This window comes from Phalacrocorax carbo, chromosome Z (assembly GCF_963921805.1).
Source record: "Phalacrocorax carbo chromosome Z, bPhaCar2.1, whole genome shotgun sequence".
Lineage (NCBI taxonomy): Eukaryota > Metazoa > Chordata > Aves > Suliformes > Phalacrocoracidae > Phalacrocorax > Phalacrocorax carbo.
Window position 1 is genome coordinate 252,023 of NC_087548.1, and position 17,277 is coordinate 269,299.

The window sequence follows — 17,277 nt, forward strand, 5'->3', positions numbered from 1 at the left end:
TCTGGGGCTTGGGGTACTAGCAAATAACTTGTATAGGCTAAAATGAGCTCATCACATTTATTCTAGGAGTTAACTCTACAGGAGGCTAAGCGTTGTGTCTGGCCCACCTGGAAGATTATGCTGGGGTAGGGCACCTAAACCCTGAGAAAAAGCATGGCTTTCACTAAGTGCTAAGTCTGACTGTGTCTGTGGGGGACACAGGCTCCAGTTCAATGGGTTTAGATTCAGGACCAAGCAAGCTTTTCCTTTGCTGTTCGGAGTTTTTTTTTTTCTGAGGAAAATCTAAATAGGTCCTGGGGTGATTGCTTCCCACTCCTCAACAAGCAAAGCTGATGCTAGTTAACAGTTTGAGGAGTGCGGCCCCATACAGGGCAGCTGGCTGGTTGAGGGGTGGCTACTCGCTTCAGCCTGCAGTGCTGCCAGTGCTACCAGCCTGGCAGCCCCAAGCAGCCTGGGCAGGCAATGATGGGGCCAGCACGGGTCATCTCCACCAGCCCTGTGGAGCAGGGTCTTGTGGTTAAGGCAGATGGGAGCATCAGTCTGTCCTGCACTTGCATAGCCATAGTAGTTATCATGCATGATAACCCCCACAAAAGCTGTACAGCCCTTGCATATGGAGGATGTATACAATACTACTTCCAAGGGGCTCAGATATTCTATAAAATGAAGGAGTTTTTGTAAGGTCTCCAAGAGCTAGCCTGTGAAAGAAATTTGCAGATGAATACATGTAACACCTTCCTACAGGTTTATAAGTCTCTCTTTCTCTCTCTCTCTCTCCGTGTCTCCACCCAATCAAGTAAAAATATTCATTTTAAATGAATAAATGCGCTAAGTATGGTTTGTCTCTTTTCTTTCTCCCTCCCTCCCTCCCTCCCTCCCTCCCTTCCTTCCTTCCTTCCTTCCTTCCTTCCTTCCTTCCTTCCTTCCTTCCTTCCTTCCTTCCTTCCTTCCTTCCTTCCTTCCTTCCTTCCTTCCTTCCTTCCTTCCTTCCTTCCTTCCTTCCTTCCTTCCTTCCTTCCTTCCTTTCCTTCCTTCCTTCCTTCCTTCCTTCCTTCCTTCCTTCCTTCCTTCCTTCCTTCCTTCCTTCCTTCCTTCCTTCCTTCCTTCCTTCCTTCCTTCCTTCCTTCCTTCCTTCCTTCCCTCCTTCCCTCCTTCCCTCCTTCCCTCCTTCCTTCCTTCCTTCCTTCCTTCCTTCCTTCCTTCCTTCCTTCCTTCCTTCCTTCCTTCCTTCCTTCCTTCCTTCCTTCCTTCCTTCCTTCCTTCCTTCCTTCCTTCCTTCCTTCCTTCCTTCCTTCCTTCCTTCCTTCCTTCCTCCCTCTTTGTCTTTTCAGTCTTCTGTCTTTCCTTTCCTTCCCTTCCCTTCCCTTCCCTTTCCATTTTCCGTTTTCCATTCTTCCATTCTTCCATTTTTCCTTTCCTCTCTTTTTGCTCATTCTTCCTCAATCCTGGCCTCAGGTATTGGTCTGGGAAGTGCAAAAGATACCAACACAATGCACACCAGAGGTGAAATCCTCTGCACTGAGCCCCCTTTGCCTGAGCTGGATCATGACCCCCAGCCCCACAGTATGGTGGTGGCTCTGCCAGGCCCCAGTGAGTTACAGTGCTTTGCTGAGAGAAGCTGGGTGATCCAATGGACCAACTTTCTGGAAGGGCCTGTCACCAACAGAGTAGATCTGGTGGGGGTTTCAGAAAAGAGCTGGGTGCCCCCAGCATTAGGTACAGGAAAAACACCTGTCTTTGTGTCTGGCACCGTAAACCATATCTTGTAAACATCTTTATTGTATTCATTGGTCATGCCCTTGGTACGCTTACCATGAAAGGACTTAGTCATCCTATCTGGCAGCCCCAGCTAATGCCTCTTGCTGCTGCGGGCCCGGATGGAGCAAGGCCAGGGGCTGCTGACGGTCTGCGTGACTGCACCAGGTCGGGTTGCTGGCAGCTTCAGAAGCAACTACCCAGTGAAGTGCAATACTGCTGTGGAGACACCACAGCATGCGCTTGGTAAAACTGTGGTTTCACCAGGTAGCCCACAATGCCTGAACAGCGCAGAGCATCTTCCCGCACTCGCCTGGCATGGTCCCTCTCCCTGCAGATGGGGACCTCAGTCATGCACAGCTACACAGTTGCAGTGCCAAGGGGCAAACACACAAAATCTTGGGGAGGATTTGAGTGTGTGGCATGCCTGCAATGTTTTACCAGTCACTTGGGAAAGGAGGACAAATCCTCTTTTTTGGCAAAGCCACCTCTGCCATGAGACAGAGAGGAGGGCAAGGGAGGGAGCTTCATCCGGGCTGCTGGGTGCCGAGACTGCCAGGGAGCGTCACCCCACCACCTACTACTGCAGCACTGGTACAGACACTGTGATGTGGGAAAAGGCCAGAGAAAATTAGCTACTTTTAAAAAGCCCATTATCACCAATGGATATAATGGTGCCCTCCTCCATGGCAGCAAAAGGACAGAGGAACCAGTGTGTAGCTTTATGTGTTCATCATATACGGATCATGCTTTAATCATCTGGGCAAACACATTTATTTGTATGTCTTTTATCCATTTTCTACTAGACTCCTTTATAGCATTTCAAGTGATCACCATTTTTTCCCTAATGTACTGGTGAGCACACAGGCAAATGCTTTCTAAAAACACTCTTCCCACAGACATTGAAATGTTTGCGTTTGTTACAACATTTCTGGGTGGCAGGAGTGCAGATCCAAAGCATGTTGTTATTGGAATCTTTGAGTGTCTTGAGCATATTGACTTTGTTTCTACCTTCCTTTTGTGTGGGGGGCTGTCTGCTGCCGAGCCAATGGGAGAAGAACTGTACATCTCCAGCTCCTCTCTAATCAGAAGTGACTTGTAGGGAATCGCCTCCAGACTTCTGGGTAATCTGTAGCATCATGAAAAATACTGGCCCAGGTCTGTAAAACATGCAGATCATTTACATCACTTCAGTGCGTTGAGGAGAGTTCTGGGCAAAACCCTGTTCTGGGCTGTCAGCAAGAGACAGAGGTACATAGTTTCTAAGTTTCCCTGAATGTAGCCAGTTTGCTAACAGGAAAAGGAAGTTGAGATTCCTGCCTACAAACAGACCACCTAAAACTGAAGTGGTGCCTGTATTTTGCTCTCACGTGATTGTGCGGGGCCAGTTCTGCTGTCTTCTCCAATCCAGCAGCTTGTTGGCCAAGTACCTCATCCTGCAGCTGCCCAGCTCCCTGTGCCACTACACAAAGGCTCAGCCCTGGCCCTGGCCCTGAGGCTAGGAAAGAGATGCAGAGATGTGTCAGTGTTGGTTGACAGAAGTGGTCCTCTGGCTTCCTCCACGTGCAGTTTACTTGGAGGGGAGGAGAGGAGATGCCTCATGACTTTCTGGGTGTCTACCTTATTTTAAAAAATCAGATTAAAAGCAAAAATATCATAAACTTGTAGGGCAAACCCACTGCAGATCACTCCAGCCCCTTTATTCCTGCTGCCCAAATGAGGAGCTGGGTGAGGCACTGGTGCAGTCTGTGAGGAGAGACCAGGTCATTCCTAGAGGAGTGTGTCCATTTCAACAACATTTTTCCCATGGTGTTGCTAATAAAATAGTGTGCCTCTCCCTCTCTGGAAGGGAAAAGCAAGGGGAAGGCTGCCTTCTGCAAGGGTCTGGAGGGGTCTATTTCTCCTTTGCTGTTCAATAGAAAAATCCTCCAAACAAGAAAACTATAAAGGTTAGATGGTAAGAAAGTTTAGAAGAAACCTTTAGAAGCTACAAAAACCATCCAATCTTTTTGTCTTGCTCTAGTTTTAACATAAGCAGATTATTTTTTTTTAATATAGCTCCTCCCTGCACCAGGCTGCTGTGACACCCACTGCCAGCAAGGACCTGGTAGACCCAGGTGTCTAAGACAGCTCTGTGTCACACTGAGCCACTGTTATCAGCCCTGGCAAAGGGCAATCAGTGGCTGCTTTAACTCTTTTTGCCAGATAGACTTCTTTCTCCTACAAGTCTGGTGGCCGAAGAACTTTTTATTTTCTCAATGTCCCTTCACCCACACCCCCTGCCCATGGGCCCTGGGCCTCCAGTTAAGCTTAGGACTGGGCCTTCAGTCCCTGCCTCAACTGTGCTGTAGCTGTGCCTGCCTGCAGCTCAGCCACAGCCACGCCTGTGCCTGGCCACAGCACAGACCCTGACCTGCAAAATGACTTGCCAGCTGGACGTTGGACCTGCCTGGTGATCGCTAGGCCCAATCCTGACCTGTAGATGGACTTCCCAGCTTGGCCTTGGACCTGGCTTACTGCCAGAGTCCTGCTCGGCCATCCAGACCCTCTGGTGCACCCAACCACGGTCCCCGGTCTGCCCTGCGTGCCTCCCTGGGGCAGCATGGGGCTCAGCCCTGCCCTGCTGGCTGTGTACCACACACAGTCCAGCCCCTTCAGGAGCCATTGGCCACAGTTCCCCAGCAGTGATGCTGGCGTTACCAGCTTAGGGACAGGGAGAGGTGGCAGGTGTTGGTGCTGGCCTCCATGAGACAGTTCTGTGTAAGGGGGTTCTCAGGTGCAAGAGATCATCTCAGAAAAGTTTTTTCAGCAATCACTGTTCAAATATAAGCTGCATAGACTTGTTTGAAAACCTGTTACCCAATATCTCCTCCACTGCAGGCCCAAGAAAACATGCCTTTTCTTCTTGCTCACATCTTTCTTACTTAAGAAACACAGAAGTTGTCAAGTTTACCTTCCTTGCTTTTTCCAGAGGATGCCCTGGTCTATTCAGTGATGGATGTCAGTGGCTCTTGTATAGTAACAGGTCATTTCTTTGGTGAAGACCTATCTTCAGCACATTCATCAAGCATCAAAGCAAGCAAATCACAGAATCACAGGTTGGAAGGGACCTCAGGGATCATCTAGTCCAACCTTTCTGAGAAGAGCACAGTCTAGACAAGATGGCCCAGCACCCTGTCCAGACGACTCTTGAAGGTGTCTAACGTGGCCGGGTCAATCCCTTCCCTGGGGAGATTATTCCAATGGTGACTGTCCTCAATGTGGAGAGTTTTCCTCTGGTGTCCAATTGGAATCTCCCCAAGAGCAACTTGTGTCCATTCCCCCTTGTCCTCTCCACGGGACTCCGTGTAAAAAGAGAGTCTCCGTCTTCTTTGTAGCTGCCCCTTAAGTACTGGTACATGGTGATGAGAGCCCCTCTGAGCCTCCTTTTCTCAAGGCTGAACAAACCCAGTTCTCCCAGCCTACCCTCGTATGGCAGCTTCCCAATCCTTTGATCATCCTGGTGGCCCCTCTCTTGGACGCCTTCCACCCTGTCCACATCCTTTTTGTACAGCGGGGACCAGAACTGGACACAGCACTCCAGGTGTGGCCTGACAAGCGCTGAGTAGAGCAGGATGATGACTTCTTTATCTCTGCTGGCGATGCCCTGTTTGATGCAACGCAGCATCCTGTTGGCCTTCTTGGCCACAGCAGCACACTGTTCGCTCATGTTGAGCTTTCTGTCCACCAGGACCCCCAGGTCCCTTTCCACAAAGCTGCTCTCCAGCCAGGTGGATCCCAGTCTGTGCTGCACTCCCGGATTATGTTTTCCCAGGTGCATGACCTTACACTTCTCCTTGTTGAACTTCATAAGGTTCTTGCTGGCCCACTCTTCCAGCCTATCCAGATCTCCCTGCAGAGCAGGTCTCCCTTCTGGAGTGTCTACTTCCCCACTCAGCTTGGTGTCATCAGCAAAATTCATGAGGCTTCAGTTGATGCCGTTATCCAGCTCACTTATAAAGCTACTGAATAATATTGGGCCCAATATCGATCCCCGGGGGACTCCACTAGTGACAGGTTGCCAGTTTGAGATGCTAACTCAGTCTCGAACACTCCACCTAAAACCACCAAGACTCATGATCCGATTTCTGTTTCTTGGGATCCTTCTCTCACATGTCACCACAGAGTTTAATTATCTATGCGGAAAGACAAGTGGGCTCTTTTAGGAGGTCTTTAAATAAAGCAGTTAAAATAGTTGCCAGCTCATCTGAGCTGGCCTTTGGTTTGTGAGGATTAATCCACTTCCAGCTGTATTTGTATAAATCTGGTAGGTGTCTCCATAATGGTCTGTTACTTTACAGACTGAATTGTCTTATCTGTAAAACACCAAAGTAAATAAGCCTAAAGCTTTCGACCTTTGAATTAAAATGTGCCTGGGGCACCCTGAAAATCTTACTGAAAGCATCTGGTGGTTTAAAGGAGCTAATTAAATTCGTCAGCACATATAGGATCAGCATTTTCATGGTTTAAAGGGTCAAAGAAGAAAGTACGGTCAGAATCACCAAACAAGTGATTAATGAGATTCCAAAAAAATGTCAGGGCTGGCAGAGGTGACTGGGGCTGGGAGGTGGCTGCAGGCTGGCAAGGGACAGGGGCCCTCCCCATCCCAGCGTGGGATGCTCCCTGGCACTGGCCACAGCCGCGCTGATCTGCCACTGGGATGGGAGTGAGCTGCCTTAGGTACCATTTTTAGAGCCAGAGACTTAAAAATTCTCAGTCTGGAGTGGCAGAGCTGGGCTACATTGCAGGAGGTGCTGGTTTCTGCCCTCAGCTCCCATGCATAGATAGAGTTTCCCTGGGGTGCTGGGGCCAGAGCTTGCACCCACCCTGGAGCTGACATCAGGCTGTGCACAGGATTGATAGGGTACAGTGGGTCCTGGCCCCATGGGGGGCCAGCACCATTGCCCCAAATCCCCCTGAGACTCCCACACACAGGGTGTCATGATGGCCAGGGCACAGCTGCAAATCTGTCCTGCTCTCAGCTGGAGCCTGATCCTCACCGCGCTGGAGGTGTCTGCCCTGCTCCCTGCAGGCGCCTGCATGGCTCATCCCTCCAGCACTGGCTGTCCCTGTCCTCAGACAGCAGCTACAGGCCTGGGGAGGCACATGGGTAGGAGGTGGCAGGGCCACATGCGGTACACATCACCGGGCATGCACTGCTCTAGACGTTTAGCCCCGGGGGCAGATCATGGGAGAGCCTGGAGCACAGCAGGCAGGCAGAACACTGACTCTGCTCCAACTCTTAAGAAAAAAGAAAGGTCTTTCTCCAAAGTCTTGCACTAAACAACCTTTCTCTTAAGCCTGCGGGAACCTTAAGTGGCAGCTGCTGCGTGTGTGTGCATGTCCATGTGTGCTGGTGTGAGTGTGTGTGGGGAGATGCACTTACGTGCATATGTGTGCATGTGTACATATGTGCATGTACCTATGCACATGTGTACATGTCTCTATGTGTGTGCATCTCCGTGTGTCTGTGTGTGTGTGCTGCACAGAAGAGGAGCAGATTAAAGTGTTAGGTCACATGGGAGCTACTGATGGACAGACCCTACCTGGGATTTGGGTTCTTACAGCTAATAGGATCGCTGGAGCTCAAGGCCATCATCCCATCAAGATAAATGTCTCTAGTGCCCACTTTTAAGCAATATGAATTCAATTAGGCTAATTGGAAAACAAGTAAAGAAGGATTGCATTAATATAGCCTTACAGCATGAACCTACACAGGGACAGCTGAGTGTGGTGAGCCTAACCGTCCATGGACTTGCACAAGACCCATGCTGCTCACCACCCAGAAAAGGCTTCCCTGCTTCCAGAGCAGCCAGAGTGCGTGCCCACAGCCAGGACAGGCAAAGGGGCCAGCACGCTCCATGGAGGCTCAGGCACTGTGCTGCACAGGGGCCCTGCTCAGCACTCCCTGTGGGATTCCTGCATGCCACAAAGAACCTTATAAGCAGTGGAGAAAACACAACCAACTCTCCTAGGGGTGGATAAAGAGAAATCTCACAGAAAAAAAAAAAAGCAGGAGGTGGCTGCCGAGTGATGCAGTGATGGGAGGAGGCAGCAGCTTCCTCATATCATGGTGCTTTCAAGAACATTCTTAAATTGCACACTTAGGAACTTCTGGGGAGAAAAAAAGCAAAGCCAGTTCTTCCAGTTTTTAACAACCTGTCGGATGATACAGAATATGCAAACTGCAGCAGGGTACAGGTTCCTCCTGGGTGAATATTCCCCCTTTTTCCTTGCCTCCCCCCCACTCCCTGCCCCTTGCCGATTTGCTGTATGACCTTGAAGGCCCTGTTTATCTTTCAGGGAGGCACTCCCTGCTGCACATCACTGGTCTGGAGAGTGATGTCCCACCTGCAGAGTGACTTCAGCGTCAAATGTCTGCTCTGCAAGGCAGTAATTATTTCAGCTTGACATAAAGAAAAGACAGGAGGAAAGGAAGCAAGAATCTGTGGCATTTTATGGTGCCGATTTCACTGTGTGAAGCTACATCCCATACATACATCTCAATAGCACCAACAGGATCAAAATTATTCCCATTTAGCCTTCACCATGCATGCACAGGAAGGAGACATGGCAGGCGCTGCCCTTTACAGGCTGTCCATCTTGAGAATTTTTGTTAGCTTCCAAAAGTAATTTCAGCAGCAATTTCTGTAATAATACAGTGCAAAAAACTAAAAAAAGTGATGGAATGGGGCCATCTTTTCCAAAGGGAAGAAACAAATCTCACCTATTTTATCCCCAGTGAATATTCTGAAGTTTGATCCTGATTGTCCCTGTAATTTCCAAAGGTAAATAGTCTTTGCAAAGCTGTGATGTACCACAGTATCAATTTCTGAGGCTTCATACTAGTATGACAGATGTCCCAGGGGATTCTGTGGCAGCAGGGGATTTAGCCCACAGCCAGTACATTAGACTCAAAGGAAATGCCCAGTTACCTTTCTTTGCCACCCTAAACTCTCTGTGCAAGTCTCTGATTATCAGAGGACGAATTAGACTTCCTCCCTCCCCAGAGCTTTGTGATACCTCATGTGCTTGTCAGGGCACCACAGACTGTGCCTTAAGCATGGCAAGAGAGAAAAGAGCTCTGGACCTAGAAGAGTCGGAGCTGGTCTCTGCTCTGCTACAGGTTCGGGGTTTTTTTTCCAGATTTTTACAAATTGTGACCAAGGGAATTGCTTCCTCTTTTGACAACTCCACTCCCCTGCAAGGCTGCTACAGTGACGACTGCAGTTCCATCCAGCAAATACAACTGAAATAATCTACTGCTGAGGAAGGAGGATCCTTCTCTATCAGGGAGGATGGTCTCTCGTGTACTGTGTGGGATGTGTACCCTGCTTCGGGGGTGGAAGTTTTTTTGCTGTATGTTTGCATTGTGATTAACAGCAAAAAAATTGAGTCTTGTTCCTGTATTTGACAATTTTGACAGGCGCCCTAAAAGCAGCATCTGTGCCAGGACTCAATGCCCAGTTCCTTTATGGCCAGACCAGAGTCTGGCTAAAGGGGTTTTGCTCCTTCATCTCACCTTGCTTTTTTTTTTTTTTTTTTTTTTTTTTTGCTACAACAAGCAAAAACGATTCCCAAGTTTGCCTATGGCTTCTGAAGGGACAGGCATGTTTTGTGCTGGTTGTGAGTGCCATAAAACCCCAGCTCCAAATTAGAAGAAATTAGGGACATTGCACAGTTCATTCAACTTCACTAATAGAGTTCTTGGGAAATACACATGTAGATTAAAGGAACACAATGGCCCCTGGCTGATTGCTTTGAGTACCCTCCATTGCCCCTACAATGGTATTGACTTGCTTTTCATATTGTGCACAAAAGCCACACTAACCTTTTCTTGTCTCTTCTGTCAGCCTCTTCCCTCTCTGCCAACCGATGGCTGAGTTCTCTGGGCTCTGACCCACCTGCCCCCAGAAGCAGTCAGTGGAGGCAAACCTCACCTGGAGCTAGCAGGAAAAGCTGAGCCCTTCTGAAAGGCATTAACTTTGGGACATCAGACCATAAACCTTAAAAAGGTGTGGGCATGGGCAGGGGCGAGCACTGCCAAACTTTGTTTTGAAGCGATTCCTCTGGAAAAATCTACAGAAAATACATCCTGTTGGGGCGGGGGGAAGCAAAAATGAAGATTTGTTGAGCGAGGTCGTACCTTTTATTAGACTAGCTAATATATCTGGAAGAAGACGAAGCAGTGGTGTCTTTCATTCACATACTCTCCTCAGGCTTGAAATGGAAGCATATTCAAAGTTAAGCGCAGGCTGAAAACCACTCTGGATGTTGCTGTGTTTGTCACGCCAGCTGGCACAAAAGACGGCCGGTGCCTCAAAGAACTGGCAAGCGCTTGCATAAGAAGTGATAAAGTGACAGAAAGAGAAAAGCAGGAAAAATATCGATGCAGGAAGGAGCATTTTGGAGGCAGGAGACATGATGTCGTTGCCTGGTTAGTACTGTGTTGGGTCCACCAAGCCAAGTACAAACCAAGGTGTGGGATTTCGCTCTCTGCCTTACCTCCAAAAGCATTTTGTAGATCTCCCATGAAGCCATGCCCTGCCCTCTAGCCTCCCAACCACACTCGCGCCGTGGAAGACAGGGTCACAGAATCAGCCAGAATCAGCTCTTCTTGGGTCCCTCCTGTACCAACATCTTGGAAAATTTCCTCAGAAATATTGCCTAGCACTTTCCCCAGACTTGTGAACTCTGAAAGGCTGAGCCCAGCTCCTTCAGATGTCTCCAGAGGCCATCCTCCCCAAAAGCCTGCACGCACTTTCACTTGGTCTGTAAACCTGGCTTTGAAAGCAGCCAGACGCAGAGAAGGCATCCTGGCAGGGGACCAGAGCATCACTTTTACCCCCAACGCTTTTACCCTGTGCATCTGACACAGAACAGTGCCACGGCATCCTCCCCGCACACCACATTTTGAGAGGCTTCCTCTGAAAGCGATGCACTTAAAAAATGCCCGGGACGGATGCAGGCTGGAGCTGTCAAGCGAGAGTAATTCGCAGAGGCTCCGAGGGCCCGCAGCACAGCGCAGGGCACTGAGCCGGGCGCCCACTGGCCTCTCGCCCAGGCCCCCCCGGGGCTCCCGCCCCTTCCCAGCCCCTCCATGAAGCCCCGCTCCCGGCAAGCGGCTCCCGCCGTCCCGGGCACCGCCGTGCCGGGTCGGTCCCCCCGCGCCCGGCGCACCGGCAGCCGCCTGTCCCACGATGATTTCCGACGCCGCTCGGCCCCGGCAGCGCGGCCCCAGCGCCGGGGCTCCTGCCGCGGGGCTCGGCGGGGGGCCCGGCCTGGGCCAACCCCCGGCAGCGGCAGCCGGGGGCCGGCCCGCCCCGCCTCGAGGGCCCCGGATGGCATCGCCCGGCGCCGTCTGGGGCCGGGGCCGGGTCCGGCGGGGCGGGGCGGCCGGCGGGCGGGGGGGGGCAGCGGGCGCTGCCGGCGGGGCCCTGAGGATGCCCTGCCTCCCCCGCCATGCCGGAGCGGCGCGGGGGCCTCGCCTTCCCTTTCGCCCACCGCCCCCCGGCACTCCTCCCCCGCCCCAAGGAGGCCAGCTCGCCGGGCGGCGCCGTGCCAGAGCTGCCCGCGCCGCCCCGGGGCCGGGTGGGACCGCAGCGCCGCGTCGGGGCCCCGGGCCGGCCGCCCCATGCACCCGCCCGGCGCCCTGCTCGCCATGGCCGAGGGCGCCTTCTCGCTGTCCGCTCAGGCGGCGCGGAGCCCCGGGGGGAACCCGTCGAGGCTGCACAGCATCGAGGCCATCCTGGGGTTCACCAAGGAGGACGGCCTGCTGGGCCCCTTCCCGCCCGACGGCAGCGCCGGCGGCGCCAAGGAGCCGGACAGGCGGGGTGCCCGGCACTGCCTCCCCAAGATGCCCGGGGAGCCGCCGCCGGCCGAGCCCCAGGGCCGCGCCGAGTGCTTCCAAGGTGAGCGCGACGGGCGAGAGGCGCCGGGTCGTGGGCGGGCGGGCAGCTCTTCCCCGCGCCCTCGGGTGAGCCCCGCGGGGAGATTGCCCTCCCGCTGACCCGCCTGCCTTCCCCTCCCAGAGCCGTACTGCCCCGGCAGCGCCAGCCCCGAGCTGCCCGCCGGCAGCGGCGGCGAGGGGAAGCCGTCGGACGAGGAGCAGCCCAAGAAGAAGCACCGGCGGAACCGCACCACCTTCACCACGTACCAGCTCCACGAGCTGGAGCGCGCCTTCGAGAAGTCCCACTACCCCGACGTCTACAGCCGCGAGGAGCTGGCCATGAAGGTCAACCTCCCCGAGGTCCGCGTGCAGGTAACGCCCGCCCCCGCCCGCTGGCCTGGCCCCGCGTTCCGCCACCCCCGGCTCAGCTCGGCGCCGGGAAACCCCACGACAGTGCAGCCCGGCGCGCCGCGGCTCGCCGTAGCCCCGCGTTCTCGGCGCCGGCAGCTCCCGGCGCGGCGCAGGCCGGTCCGGCCCGGCCCCGCGATCCCGGCGGCCGGAGCGGCACCGCGCCGACGGCCCCGCTGTCCCGTGAGCCCAGCCCGGCACCGGTACCGCTCGCCCCGCCCGGTGCGTGGCTGAGCGGCCCCTCGGGGCACCGCTGGAGCACCGGGCACATCTGCCGCTGGCGCCGTCCGCACGGCCCCGGCGCGGCGGCCCCGGCCCGGCACGACAGTGCGGAGCCCGGGGCCGTTTCCTTTCGGCAGCCGCGGGCTCGGGCCGCGGCCCGGCCCCTCCGCCCGTCCCAGCCACGTCGTCAGCGCCGCTGCCCTTTGCCTGGCGTGTCCCGGGCCGGGGCGGCTGAAGCCGCTGTGCACCGGGGTGGCGGCGAGCGGGCAACCGAACCGGGCGGGCAGGTGCGGCGGGCCGGCTCCCCCGCGGGGCTCTCGCTGCACGGCTTCCCCCGTGGCACTGCTCTCCGCCGAGTGAAGGGCTTCGGGTCTGCCGAGCCCGTGGGGGAAGCATGGCTGAACCCCCTCCTGCACTCGGCACAGCACGCCGTCTGCTGCTCTGTCATTTCTCATGAGCTCCACTTCGTGTGTGCCACTGCACCCAGGGGAGAGCCTCAGCCCTCCGTGGGGGTAGCAGCGCTGCCGTGCCGCCCTGTGGCCCGGGTAACGCGGCTGTGCTTGCAGGTGTGGTTTCAGAACAGACGGGCCAAGTGGCGGCGGCAGGAGAAGCTGGAGGTGACCTCTATGAAGCTGCAGGACTCACCCATCCTCTCCTTCAACCGCTCACCACAGGCAACACCCATAGGTCCTCTCAACAGCAACCTGCCCCTGGAGACGTGGCTCAGCCCGCCTGTGCCCAGCAGCACAGCCCTGCAGACCCTGCCCGGCTTCGTGGCCTCACCGCAGAGCCTGCCCGGCAGCTACACGCCACCGCCCTTCCTGAACTCTCCGGCAGTGACCCATGCGCTGCAACCTCTGGGGGCCATGGGGCCACCGCCACCTTACCAGTGTGGGGCCACCTTTGTGGACAAATTCCCCTTGGATGAGGCAGACCCACGCAACACCAGCATTGCTGCCTTGCGGATGAAGGCCAAGGAGCACATCCAGTCCATTGGCAAACCTTGGCAGACAATCTGAAGTCCTTCAGCACCTGGGAGAAACCCACAGGGAAGGCCGGTCCTGGGACAACCAAGGGACGCCCTTACCCTGCTCTGGCTCCCCTGGAAAGCCAGGCAAGGGAGGGCTGTCCCTTGCACCAGCCTTTCCCCCACACCCCAGCTTGCTTTGTATTTTGTGGTCCTTCTAATTCCCCTTTCCACATGCCCTGCAGAGTTAGGGGCCTGATCATAGCTTAGGGAAAAAAAAAATCTCTTTTGCTCTTCCTCCTTGGCTGGACACTTTACTTGCAATAAAAGCTGCAGTAGGGCGAAGAGCTATGTAAAGTGGCTGGGAATCGAGGCCTGCATTACATGGAGAGGGTTTTTGGTTTTGCACCATTAAATGGCACAACCTGCACGAAGGCTGCGCGTCGTGTTCCTGCACACGAGTGAGCTGCTGATGCTGGACCCTCTACTGCCTGTGATGTGCAGAGGGGTGGGACAGGCCTGGCCATGCGCCCTCCTCCCTCCCCCTCCAGCAGCAGGACCCTGCCCAAACTGGGTGTGAGCACTGGAACCTGGAAGCTGCAGCCCCGCGGCGGGAAGCATACCCAGCAAGGGGCTCCCTGCTCCGTGAGGAGTGGCCAGGGCCCTGGCAGTCCTTGGGCCAGGTGCAGTACTCCCACAGCTGCCCTTGTGGAGCAGTGCTGGGTTCGGATGGGCTTTGCCCACCCCTGCCCCAGCATGCTGGGGTCAGTGACAGTCCTGTGGGCCTTGCTGCCTCCTCGGAGAAGGGTACCAGCAGGTGCTGCAGGGCCCCATGCCCCCGCAGTCCAGCTGCCTATGGGGGCAGACGGGCAGCAGCTGACAAGGCATTGGACACCTGACTGGGTGGCTGGAGCTGCTGGCAGGGGCCCGCTCGCTGGGTGCATCCTGCCTGGTGTGGCTGCCCAGTGCAGCCCCAAGAGGCTGGCACAGCAATGGGCCGCGCTGGCTCCCCAGCCCACCCAGTGCCCATCGCCAAGCTGCCGAAACTAGAACTGCAGCATCTTTATTTTCCATTATCTCTGTTACTGGCTGTAATGGGGCTGAGAAGCTGTAATGAAACACCCCTTCTCCTCCACTGGGCACGGGGTGCGCTACACACTCTGGAGGTTGTGGCAATTAATGTTTCTCATTAGGGAAGAGAGAAGGATGCACAAGCGCCCTCATTGTGTCCAGGGGATGATTCAATGCAGACTGGGAGACCTCTCCTTTCACCATTTCCCACTCGTTGTGGCCAGACAAAGGCTGGCGTCTAATTATATTTTCACAATCTGTGCGTATCTTTTAAGAGTCCTGTCAGAAACAAGTATGTCAGCTTTGTTCAGCTTCACTTCAGAGAGCTTTTTAACCTTAGACAGCAGTTTCTAAACGTCCCTTCACAGTCTTCTCCACAGCAGCCCCATCTATTGTCTGGAGAGCTTCTTTTACAGATAATAATAGGAATCCCTCTATTTTGAAACTCCTTTTCCTTTCTCCCTGGCTTCCCTGCAGATCCAACCTGCCTCTCTGGACCAGAGCACATGCTGTGCCCAGGCCCCCAGGCTTCCCTTCCCTGAGCTGTGCTGGTCCAGGGGGGTGCAGGGAGGCCCTGTGTGGGCCAGACTCTCCTGTTGGGCTCTGGACCTGCCAGTGCCACTGTGTGTGTGTGTCTGTGGTGGCGCCCAGCCTCCCCAGCACACAGCTGTTTGCTTCCTTGGCAAAGAAAGTGCCGTGCTGTCAGGAAAAGAAAGTGCTGCCGCTGTTGGGACCAGGGAAATAATTTGCTAACTTCTAGTAAGGAGACCTGAGTAAACTTGTGGGGGGAGGGGAGAAGAACAAAAACTGTATTGCTTCAGTTTTTAGGTCTTATTCCAGCGCTCCTTTCACAGGTGTGCTTTGTTTGCATCACCAAAGAGGCTGGGCTTGCAAGAAGGCACATCTCTGGTGGCTGTGAGGGAAGGATGTTTCTTGGTGTGCTTGCACACCCTCGGCTGCATCAGTGACGGATGCACATTAACAAATGAATACCGAGGCTCTGCACACTCTTCCTGCTCCAGGGGATAGGAACAATCACACTTACTATTACTTGGCTGCAGTGCAGCTGTGGCTCTGATGCTGAAAACCCTCCTGCATGGGAGCACATTTAACTGTTGCCTGAAAGCTCTTACCTGTCCTTACTGCTCATGACTAATAAGCAACTCCTCAGCATTTCATTGGTGCTCTTCCACATATTGACACTACTACCCTCCCTCCTTTTTGCCTCCAGTTATTCTGCGTCCTGTAAAGCCATTGCAATGACACACCCCACACACACCCACACCACACCCCCCCCAACTTTTTGATCAGCGCTGGTTACTTGAAATTGTAAAAGACTAACAGTAGATAACACCACAATGACAGGACAGCAGAAATAGCAGCTGAAGACAACTGTTCACTTTTATAAGCTCCTGTTCCAACACCTGTGACCAAAAAATGAAAGATTATGTCAAGCTCTGGTGATTGTTCTTTTATTGACATATTGAGCAGGTCTTCTGTTATACATTGTACATGTAAACCCTGTCATGGATAAACTGTGTGCAGTCATGTCCTTCAAGGAAAGCTATGAGTTTATTGCTAAAAATAAATATTTTAACCAGCTAAATCTAAGTGGGCAAAGACAGGTAAATATTTTTCAAACAAATAGAGGGACAGAGGCTTATGCAAACTCATATCTTTCTTGTACGCTGCCTAGTTGTCTGTGTTCCTACACTTTCTTTCAAATTGTCCCGTTCCATTTTAAAAGCTCATTTGTTCATTTTGTTGTAAATATCTTCTCCTTCTTAATTGGGTGCTGAGTCTAATAATCCTGCCTCGGCTTGTTAACTGTACAATAGCAGTCAGAGTTAATGACCCATTAGTGATTAATTCCTTAAACAGCATCTAATTGCTCACTGTAAAACCTTTTCTTAAAACTGGATTAAATCATCTAGATCCTTAACCACTTCTTTACTCTAACTTTGCTAAGGCTATTAGCCTGGCCTTTTCTGAGTGATCTGTTTCTTCTTTTACTTAAACTGTATTAATAAGACAGTACTTTTAATGTCTATATTTGACTTCTTTGCAATACCTGACATTCTAAGGAAGAATAATACCAATAAAAAACTGCTAGTGAAAATAATAAGAAATTTACTCCTTTGCAATGAGACAATTGCAGACATTGAATGTTGTTATGCTAATTGTGGCATACCACCTTTTCAGAGCAGTAGACTTGTAGGATAGGGTTTGTCAGTGGTTGTGGCTACTCATGGAAGTATGTAGGCTTTAGCGGGTGAAGTGGTAATTACTTCTTAGAGATTTCCCAAGAGTAACTTGGTCTTTGCTCAGTGTCCTGAATATGGGGCAGTCAGCAAGGGCTACCCCAAGAGACTCCAGGGACAGATTGCTACATGGAGATGAATCCTTGCTACCCTTCCATGGGCACAGATACCTGCTCCTGGGAGTACAGCACCCCCCTTCTCAATATAGAGCAAACAACTAGTGAGAAGGGGCAAATCTTGCTGGGAATGGAGGCAAGACAAGTTGTGTCTGCTACCAGTCAAACTGGACTGGACACAGCCAAATGAGCTTTGGGGAAGGCAGCCAGCGTCAGAAGCTGAGGAGCTCTTTCCCTTCTCCTTTGCTGTTGTATTTCATTGGTGAACAGGCTGAAATAGGACCCTAACTGTGTTTGGAAAGCCTAGTTCATTCCCAGATAAATCCCACATGAGCAGTCTGAGCTTCCCATTTTTTTAATCAGGGAGTGCAGGGCTGGATATATTTTTCTTTATATTATGCAGACTGTTAAGCTGTCCACTTCGCATTTGCTTCAGAGTTCTGGAGAAGTAAAATCAAATCACAATCTCTGCATCTGCTTCATCTGTAGCAAGGTCTCCACTGGCAAATGTGGTTGATCCTGGGTGATTTCTCATTAAGATGTGAAATG

At 53.0% G+C, this 17,277-nt stretch overlaps 1 protein-coding gene across 1 annotated transcript; it reads left to right on the plus strand.

Annotated features, from left to right (window-relative positions):
• The first annotated feature begins 11,183 nt into the window (after window positions 1-11,183).
• RAX (retina and anterior neural fold homeobox) lies at window positions 11,184-13,710 on the plus strand. The gene is made up of 3 exons (XM_064438217.1): window positions 11,184-11,705; window positions 11,826-12,055; window positions 12,880-13,710. Exons 1-3 carry the CDS (start codon window positions 11,429-11,431, stop codon window positions 13,330-13,332), a joined length of 960 nt encoding a protein of 319 aa, XP_064294287.1. The 5' UTR covers window positions 11,184-11,428; the 3' UTR covers window positions 13,333-13,710.
• The last annotated feature ends 3,567 nt before the right edge of the window (window positions 13,711-17,277 follow it).